This window comes from Anguilla rostrata, chromosome 8 (assembly GCF_018555375.3).
Source record: "Anguilla rostrata isolate EN2019 chromosome 8, ASM1855537v3, whole genome shotgun sequence".
Classification (NCBI taxonomy): domain Eukaryota; kingdom Metazoa; phylum Chordata; class Actinopteri; order Anguilliformes; family Anguillidae; genus Anguilla; species Anguilla rostrata.
This window is the reverse complement of record NC_057940.1, coordinates 50,060,603-50,071,223: the sequence shown is the minus strand read 5'-3', so window position 1 is coordinate 50,071,223 and position 10,621 is coordinate 50,060,603. Positions and strand designations below refer to the sequence as shown.

Here is a 10,621-nt window from a genome sequence, read left to right as displayed (position 1 = left end):
GTATTTATTGGCAGCTCACAACCTGCGTAGAAGATGCATTACTGACACTTAATATTCTGGACTATGGAGCAGATTAGTCAAATCCATCCATCCATTATCTGTACCCACTTATCCTGAGGTGGGGGGGTGGGGCTGGAGCCTCTCCCAGAATGCAATTGGACGAGAGGCAGGAATACACCCAGGGCAGGCCACCAATCTATCACAGGGCACACACACCATTCACTCTCTCATACCTAAGGGCAATTTAGAGTCTCCAATTAGCCTAACTGCATGTCTTTGGACTGTGGGAGGAAACTGGAGTACCCGGACGAAACGGACATGGGGAGAACATGTCAAACCCAGAAACTTCTTGCTGTGAGGCGACAGTGCTACCCACTGCACCACCGTGCCACCCATCCAGTAGTCAGACCCTTTAGCCCGAACCCGTTTCTAAAAGATATTGCACCACAGCCCTGTAATTCCTACTCAAACCTTCCCCCTCACCCAAAATGTCTTTAATATCACTGACCCTACCACCGCCTTCCACTATCCTGTTAAATAACACTGCTCTTACATTGACGAATTGGCCACGCGCCACTACGACGTGCTCGACTGTCTCCGGCACCATACACATTTCGCAAAACCCACCTCCCCGTCAGCCGAAAGAAGAATTGAAATCAGTGTGCCCCAACCTCATCCTGGCAATCAGTACCTCCTCTGTCCTATTTTCACCCTAACCTGCTTTGCCCTAATGGAGTTCTGCAGTTTCTATAGCCATCTGCCATCTTTGCCATTATTCTACTGTTCCTGCCACTCTGTCGTCCATGTGTCTACGTTGTCCCATCAGGTTTGTGAAATAACCAAGGTGGTATGCTAGCCATTTGGCACAACGGGGCTGGAAAAATTACTTTATCCCAGATTCCTCCACCTGTTTCCCAACCGCCCATCAAAAACCTCTGCCATTTCCACTGATATACTCCGAGCAAGTCTCTAGTACTTTAGGGGTCGGGTGCCTATCATCACATCCTTGTAAATTAACCGAGTACGCAAAAAGGGAAACTTCGAAAATCTAGACCGGCGTCCATAAAACAGCACTGTTTCGGGAAAAAAAAGTAAATAACTACGTCCCCCATAGTTCGCATACATCTGGTTTTCGGATATTCATATCCGGGTCATCGATTAGCCTAGGTTAGTTGACCAATGAGAAGCTGCGTTTTAAGATCCGTCAGAAAGCGACGGTAAAGTTTCCAAAATGGTGCTCGAGAGTACTATGGTCTGGTAAGATATGCACAAATATGTTTAAATCAATACCTGCTTGCTAATTACGCGGGACCAGTTCGCTGGTTTGGTTGAGAATTAACTGTTATACTGTCAACTTTTATCTGGGGTCAAAAGCGGGCCCTTTTGTTGAAAAATTGCGTGAGAGTTTGCTGAAGCGCCGAGTAGAATGGGAGTGCTTTATTTTCCTGAGTCATTACAGACAGGCAGCCCGTGACAACCAGATATATGTGTTTGAACGTGTCTAAAACCGTCTGAATATATTGGTCAGATAGTACATGCACCATTGTATAAGCGTCTGATTGTTCGCAGTGCGTTTGATTTACCATTATACTCAGAGGTGACCGTCTAGTCCTCTAGAGAGATATACAGCTAGCGAATATTAGCTGGCTGGCTGGCTAATGCTAGCCATCTAAGGACAAAACCTCAATACTCATGCCTCCGCCTCCCTAGCTAGCTTGATATCTTAATGTCGTTTTATCTGTTTGATTTGGGATAGCTAGGTACTCTATGTATAACTTCTAAATTGTAGCAGTTTATCTGACGTTCTTGGTCGCGTTACTGACAGCGCCACTCATATCTGAGTACAATGTTGCTAGCAATAAATTAACGTTAACGCGAGCAATGTAAGTGGGGTCATTTTGGATTTATGTTTACCTCCTATATGATTGACAGTCAGCCGGGAGTTAACGTTGGCGTCGATGGCTTAACGTTGCCGTTCGAATAAATATAGAATACGCAGTTGTTCTGCCAGCAGAATAAGTGTTTAATGAGGAAACCGTTGCTAGCATCTTGTTTACACCAACAGCAGCCCCCCCCCCCCCCCATCCAACACCAACCCCCGAACAGCGCTCTCTTCAAATCCTTTCTGAGCTGGCCTGAATTCCGGCACGAGTCAGTGATCCATGAAATCCTGTAATTGTAGGTGTATCGCTTTGGACCAGGATCCTCTAGGGTTGTCTATTGTGTCGTGGGTCTTGTTATTAGGATGATAGTCTCTCCATTTCCCTGTGACTGCGTTTATGCAGTGTCTTTGTCTCATAATCTGGCTGGATGATTTCCTGTACGTTACCCCTTTAGAGTTTCGAAGTCTGGATAGTGTATTCAATGTTTTGAGTAGCGGCAATACTGGTTTAATTGCAGTTGTTTGTTTGTTTGTTTGTTTTCACTTTCCAAGCTTCCCTAGTGTCATATCCTTCCACTAAACGGAGTATCTCTGTTATGATAGCTGTACCGTGCTTGTGTTCCGGCTAGATTGTGTGCAGCTATGTTTTAAGTGGAATGGAATGTGGAGTCTGGTGGCCAGCTGTTTTCAGAATGGCCCATCTGGGTATCATGGTCTTAGTTCCACAGATCAGAGGTGCTTGTGTGAAAATTCACAGGTCATAGATTTTTTTTTTTTTACACAGAGTAATAAACATTTTTTAAAACGCACGTTTTATATGTCTTGCGTCAGCGTGGACAACAGTGAATACATGCGAAATGGGGACTTCCTGCCCACGAGACTACAGGCCCAGCAGGACGCCGTCAACATCGTCTGCCACTCCAAGACCCGCAGCAACCCCGAGAACAACGTGGGCCTCATCACAATGGCAAAGTGAGTTCCTGTGGCCCTCACTTTGAGTTCCTGTCCATGACACCCCGCAATATACCTCTGTACAGCCGCCACTGACAATGGCAATGCAGATGATGAGAGAGTCAGTTCTGGGTGAGCGTGTGGCCAGCGAACACAAAACGTTCTCACAACGTTTGCCATGTGGTGGCAAAGTTACAAACAAAACATTCCAGTGACGTTGTGAGAACGTTGTGTTGGTTGAGTTGGGGGGGGGGGGGGTTGGAGGGCATCCCAGTGGAATGATGCTTAATTTGGTTTAAGGTCTTGAGTGTCGGTATAAGGAACCGTACTGAGCGCTTAAGAGCTGATGGAGCGCCCGGTTAGTGTAATTTAATGACAGTCAGGATGCATTTCAGACAGTCTGCCAGGGTTCACCCCCCCCACCCCACCCCACCCCCCCGTCTGTACTGTACAGGCAGGAGGTGCCTGTCAGTGATGCCCCTTAACCCCCCCATGCCTCCTGTTTCTATAGGTTACTTTTTATGTGCGAGAGCCTGTAGGTGGATAAAAGGGTTATGATATTAATGGGTTTTTTTCTTCTGTGTGTGTGTGTGTGTGTGTGTAAAAGTAACTGTGAGGTGCTGACCACCCTAACCCCGGACACCGGCCGGATCCTCTCAAAGCTGCATTCGGTTCAGCCCCGGGGCAAGATCAGCTTCTGCACCGGCATCAGAGTGGCCCATGTGAGTCACACACACACGCACACACTCGCGCACACGCATGCACACACACAAGCACACACACACACCCGCACACACACAAGCACACACACACACACACACACACGTGCACACACGCACGCACGCACACTGCCCTACACACCACATCAACAAGACCCCATAGGTACACACACTGCCCTAGGTAGTGCATTATCAGGATCCTTTATGCTACACCAACACCTACACGCGCGTTGCACTGTATCAAGGGGACCTTAATCACAACCGCTACACTCACTCTGCCATACATTGCATGAACTTGCTCCTGCTACTGTAGTGGAAGCACTGAGCGTGCGCGATGCTGTACCGTAAGGATCTGTTTCCCGAATTGGCAAAGTAAAAACAGTATGTGGTCGGCACGCCAGTGCGGGCAGGAAAAGGACAAGTCATTCTGCATGGTTATGGTTCTCTGATATGCTGTACAGTATTAAGATTGTGCTGTAACACGTACATACGTTAAACAGAGCAGCGCACCGCTCCGCCAATTCCTTGCGCACAGCCCAGGTGGCGGTTCTAAACCGAAACCCGCGCTCTTCGCGACGTTGCGCCGGCTGCTCCTGGAGCTCCTCCTGGTCAGCCCTGGCTGTGTTTGAAGGTGCCGGAAGGTGCCGGAACTTGCCCCGCGTGCCGACGTGTGTTTAACCCCCCCCGTCCGTCTCCCCCCCCATTAGCTGGCCCTGAAGCACAGACAGGGCAAAAATCACAAGATGCGCATCATCGCCTTCGTGGGAAGTCCTGTCGAGGACAACGAGAAGGACGTGAGTGTCTCCCTCTTCTTTCTTTCTCTCTCTCTGTCCGTCTGCGGAGTCTCCGAACACGCGCTCCGCGCTTTTATTTACCGGTTTCTCTTTCCTCTCCTCCTCTGTCATCTCTCCACCTCCATAGTTGGTCAAAATGGCCAAACGGTTGAAGAAAGAGAAGGTCAATGTGGACGTGATCAACTTTGGAGAGGAGGTGAGATGGTCTGCTTCTAACCAGCCTCAGGTTACCTGTTGACAAACCCAGAACCCCCCCCCCAAACTATCCCCCTAAAGTTCTGGGTTCGTCAGAACTTTTGTGGGAATTCGGAAAAGGAAAGTCCAGGGGTCAAAAAGCAAAAGCCCTGCCATGTGTTTCTTTCACCCATGGACTCCACCCATGAACAGCTGATTTCACTAATTGGTTCCACCTCCTAGCTGAAGAATTGTGCAAAACAGCACATCCAGGTGATGGGAGCGAATTACTGGGGAGGACTTACCTTTCTGAACCTGGATTTTCCACTGCCGAATTTGACCAGACCAGAACTCTGGGGTTAACACCTCTACTCTTACAAAAATTGCAGTGCGATCTTTATTATTGAACCTTTAATTAATATACGCCCTGTCCCTCCCGCTTTCCCACTCCAGGAGGTGAACACAGAGAAGCTGACTGCCTTCATCAACACCCTAAACGGGAAGGAGGGGACGGGATCCCACCTGGTGACTGTGCCCCCGGGGCCCAGTCTGGCCGACGCCCTGCTGTCCTCCCCCATCCTGGCCGGCGAGGGGGGTTCCATGCTGGGCCTGGGGGCCAGCGACTTCGAGTTTGGTGTGGACCCCAGTGCCGACCCTGAGCTTGCACTGGTGAGAACTGGGGCGGGTGGGGTAGTTTTACTGGCAGTGGGGCATAGGGGTTGCCAGTTCGAATCAAGGGTAGATGACCTCTTTCTCTCGGATAAAGGCGCTTAAGGGTAATTCCTTCAGTGAATATTCAGCTGTATATGGATAATATGTAAAAGCAGAGTAAGTTATGTTTGTCGCTGGATTAATAATGTAAATAATGTTGTGAGGGCTACGCCTGTAAGCCTGTCCCAGAATTAACTCATCCCTCCCCCACCCCCAGGCGCTGCGTGTTTCCATGGAGGAGCAGAGGCAGCGGCAGGAGGAGGAGGCTCGGAGGGCGGCCGCCGCCTCCGCTGCTGAGGCCGGGATCCCCACCCCTACAGGAGACGGTGAGAGGGAGAGACAGAGCAACTGACACTACTGACAGACAGACAGGGAGAGAGCAACTGACACTACTGATAGACAGACAGGAAAAGAGCAACTGACACTACAGACAGACAGACAGAGAGCAAATGACACTTCTGACAGACACACAGGGAGAGAGCAGCTGTCACTACTGACTGACAGGCAGGAAGAGAGCAACTGACACTACTGACAGACAGGGAGAGGGCAACTGACTCTACTGACTGACTGACAGACAGGGAAAGAGCAACTGATACAGACAGGGAGAGAGCAACTGACACTACTAACAGACAGAGGGAAAGAGCAACTGACTTTACAGACAGACAGACAGACACACAGACAGGGAGAGACCAACTGACACTACTGATAGACAGGCAGGAAGAGAGCAACTGACACTACTGACAAACAGACAGGGAGAGGGCAGCTGACTCTACTAACTGACAGACAGGCAAGGCAAGAGCAACTGACACTACTGACAGACAGGGAAAGAGCAACTGACACGACTATACAGACAGGGAGAGAGCAACTGACACTACAGACAGACAGTGAGAGAGGAAAAGAGCAACTGACACTACTGACAGACAGAGAGAGAGCAACTGACACGACTGATACAGACAGGGAGAGAGCAAGTGACACTACTAACAGACACAGGGAAAGAGCAACTGACACTACTGACAGACAGAGAGAGAGCAACTGACACGACTGATACAGACAGGGAGAGAGCAAGTGACACTACTAACAGACACAGGGAAAGAGCAACTGACACTACTGACAGACAAACAGACTGAGAGAGGGGGGGGGGGGGGGCATTGTGAAAAGTACATGGAACTGGAATGTATCTCCCCAAATTCGAAGAAATGAATGACATACACTGATCATCAGTCTTACTCGGGGCGGGACCCAGTCCCTTACTCTGGGGTAAAACGCCCATGCTCTTTCAAAAAATGCTGCTTCCCCCGCAGAGTCGGAGGACGCCCTGCTGAAGATGTCCGTGTCGCAGCCGGAGACGGGCGCCGCCGTCCTGCCTGACTTCAGCAGCATGACGGAGGACGAGCAGATCGCCTACGCCATGCAGATGTCCCTGCAGGGGGCCGGCGGCGGTACGGTGAAAACGGCTACGGCAGCACCCTGTCACGCCCGTTAGCCCACCGCCACCCGCACAGTTACCATTACTGTTCACTGCTACCATTACACCATTACAGTTACCATTACCTCCTACTCACCCTACTTACCATTATGTCACTGCTACCATTACGTTACCATACTGTTCACTGCCATTACACCATTACAGTTACCATTACTGTTCACTGCTACCATTACAGTTACCATTACCCTTCACTACTACCATTACAGTTACCATTACTGCTCACTGCTACCATTACACCATTACAGTTACCATTACTGCTCACTGCTACCATTACACCATTACAGTTACCATTACTCTTCACTACTACCATTACACCATTACAGTTACCATTACTGTTCACTGCTACCATTACACTATTACAGTTACCATTACTCTTCACTACTACCATTACACCATTACAGTTGCTATTACTCTTCACCACCACCCGCACAGTTACCATTACTGTTCACTGCTACCATTACACCATTACAGTTACCATTACTGTTCACTGCTACCATTACACTATTACAGTTACCATTACTCTTCACTACTACCATTACACCATTACAGTTGCCATTACTCTTCACTACTACCATTACACCATTACAGTTACCATTGCTGTTCACTGCTACCATTACAGTTACCATTGCTGTTCACTACGACCATTACAGTTACCATTACTGTTCACTACTACCATTACAGTTACCATTACTATTCACTTCTACCATTACAGCATTAGTTACCATTGTGATTGACTACTACCATTACAGTTACCATTAGTGCTCACTATTACCATTACACAACACCTCTATTTACCATTACTGCTCACTGCTAACATTATACCACATTACACCATTACAGGGCAGTTAATACACAGAATTTGTACTACTATGACACATGCAAGCTGAGTGCTTCATTGCTGCTACTCGCTCTACGCATTCACCACTGCAGTGTTCTGCAGTTCTCAGACTCTCTGAGCACTGCAGATATCGCCGACAGTACTACAGAAGATAGACTCGCAGACGCTAACCGGTCACACACTCTCTCACACCATTTCTCTGTCTCTGCCCACTCCTGATTCAGAGTTTGGCGAATCCATACCGATGGACACAGGAGCACCCATGGACACTGCCGAATCTGCCAAGGTGGGCCTTCTCCGACTCCACACTGGGAGCCTATTTTTTATACCCAGGGGATAAAACCCACCAACGCATGATTTCACATTGCCTGTGAACTCCCAGGCTCCCCCTCTCGCCTTGACCCTGTATTCTGACCCCCTCCCCCCCTTCCCCCCACTCCCTCTCACCCTGACCCTGTATTCTGACCCCTTCCCCCCACTCCCTCTCACCCTGACCCTGTATTCTGACCCTCCCCCCACTCCCTCTCACCCTGACCCTGCATTCTGCCGGACGTGGCTCTCATCCCCGTCCTCCTCTCGCTCAGGAGGAAGACGACTACGACGTCATGCAGGACCCCGAGTTCCTGCAGAGCGTGCTGGAGAGCCTGCCCGGGGTGGACCCCAACAACGAGGCCATCCGCAACGCCATGGGGTCCCTGGCCTCGCAGACCGGGGCCAAGCCCCCTGAGGGAAAGAAGGACGAGGAGAAGAAGAAATGAGACCTGCCGAAGGACGGAGGGACGGCCCAGCGCCAGACGGACCGCCGACCGGACTGAGGGATCTCACAGGGACGGACGGACGGATGGACGGACAGACAGACAGACAGACGGACCTGGACTTGACGCCATTCTGTGTACAACAGAGAAAGCTGTGCACTGGAAGAACTGACTGATTTCTAGGTGGACTTGATCCTTGACTAGACAGACGGTCTTAGTTTTTTTTTGACGGTTGGACAAGCAAAGTGGCACACGGACTTTCAGGAAAGTACAGAGACTGTAATATACACGTGCAAACACCCACACATGCACACGCGCGCCCACACACACACACACACACACACACAACTCTGTGAATATATCTGACTGTGACCTGACCGACCGGTACACCTCTAACAGTATGTAGACAGGTTCTGAAAGCTGTATACTAAATAGTTATCCTCTCTCCTCATCTTTGGCTTGGTTTTCTTTTTTGTATTGCGATTAAAAACAAGTGGGCAAAGGTCGGTATGCATGTCTTTTTCAATTCCCACCACCTCTTCCCTGCCGTTTCTCAGCCTGTTGCTATTTTAAAGGCCTTTGTATAAAAAAAGAAGAAAATAGAAGACTGTATTAAATGAAATATGTAACATTCACTGTGCTTGTGTTATCTTTGACTGACCAGGATCAGTGTGTTACTTTAACCCTTTATGGAGTAAGATCACAAACTTGATTAGAATGTTCTGAACTGAATGTTCTGAACCAATGCTGAAGTAACAGTCACTACTGGTAACTGAAAGCAATGGAGTTCTAGAACCCGGGCTTATAATTTTGAAAAACGTTCCAGAAGACCTACTCTTCAAAGGGTTAACCTGCTGGTTTTTTTTTTTTTAAAGCTTTTTCTCCTTAGTTTAGAATGCCCAGTTGGTTTCTTTGGTAGCACTTACTGCTGAAACCACAGCTGTCTGGGAAAGCAGACAGGCACGTGCTGCACAAAGTGCATGATGTGTCAGCCACCTGTTTTTAGCACACTGCAGTCCTCAAGTCTGGCTCGCGCACACCCAAGTGTTTGAGAGAGACGCTTCACGCGCAACTCGACAGGTGGACCATGGGCACCCCGATGGACCAGCAGGGGTCGATAGCGAGCGATGACATTCTGTAATCCTGGCTGACTGAAACCCTCCCTTCCCTGGGGGGGACATTGGCTCTAAATCAGGGGTGGGCAATTCCAGTCTTGGAGGGTCGATGTGTATGCAAGTTTTTTGTTTCTACCAATTGCCATGGCTAACTGAGCTAACTGCCTGTATACACCAACACTGGTTCACTCATAGATTAGGTAAAACGTTTGGTGTTAGGGCGCAGGAACAGACTGGCTCTGATTCATATGCTTATCAAGAGATGCTGCTCAAAAGTCAGATGGAGTAAGTGTTAGGGCTAATCGAGTAATTAAGGTCAGAAGTTTGAATGGAAACCATGAAACAGAAACTGCCCTCATTGCCCACCTCTGCTCTAAATCCTGCTAGAGTCAAGCTACAGTCATCATTGGCACAGTCCAGATTCAAAAACAGACCCGCAGAGTCCATCACTACAATAGAACACAGAGCCTTAACAGGACAGGTCAACCACCAGCCCTGTAAATTGCTGGATGACATGTATAATACAACAGTGGTATGCACTGAAAGTGTGAAAATCAGGTGTGTCAAACTCTGGTCCTGGAGGGTCGCTGTGTCTGCTGGCTTCCGGTGTGTTTTAGCACAAGTGAATGATTGAAGTCCTTGATTGGCTAAAGAGTCCACACACCTTGTTCTCAAGGCCTTAGTTGGCTGCTGATTGATAGGAAACCACAAATACCTGCAGATTAATACCTGGATTTAAATCTGCAGACACTGCGGCCCTCTGGGACTGTAGTTCAACCTGCAGGCACTGCGGCCCTCCAGAACTGGAGTTAAACCTGCAGGCACTGTGGCCCTCCAGAACTGGATTTAAATCTGCAGACACTGCGGCCCTCTGGGACTGTAGTTCAACCTGCAGGCACTGCGGCCCTCCAGAACTGGAGTTAAACCTGCAGGCACTGTGGCCCTCCAGGACTGGATTTAAATCTGCAGACACTGCGGCCCTCCGGGACTGGATTTAAATCTGCAGACACTGTGGCCCTCCGGGACTGGAGTCTGACACTCCCATGTAAATCTTCTGCTCAGGAACACTCCTACAGCGTTTGGTTAATTCCAACATTTAGTGCATTCCAGTGGACAGTGGCTAAAGGCGTTGGTCAGGTGTGCATGTATAAGGGTTTACTGGTTTATGCTGGATTGGTTTGGCAGGTGGCAATTGG

At 49.1% G+C, this 10,621-nt stretch overlaps 1 protein-coding gene across 1 annotated transcript; it reads left to right on the top strand.

The window, feature by feature from the left end:
- Nucleotides 1-1,106: 1,106 nt before the first annotated feature.
- On the top strand, nucleotides 1,107-8,945 carry psmd4a (proteasome 26S subunit ubiquitin receptor, non-ATPase 4a). Its single transcript, XM_064348538.1, has 10 exons — nucleotides 1,107-1,257; nucleotides 2,714-2,854; nucleotides 3,441-3,555; nucleotides 4,260-4,346; nucleotides 4,474-4,542; nucleotides 4,974-5,189; nucleotides 5,449-5,557; nucleotides 6,533-6,670; nucleotides 7,780-7,841; nucleotides 8,140-8,945. The coding sequence occupies exons 1-10, from the start codon at nucleotides 1,232-1,234 to the stop codon at nucleotides 8,311-8,313; spliced, it is 1,137 nt and encodes a 378-aa protein (XP_064204608.1). The 5' UTR covers nucleotides 1,107-1,231; the 3' UTR covers nucleotides 8,314-8,945.
- The last annotated feature ends 1,676 nt before the right edge of the window (nucleotides 8,946-10,621 follow it).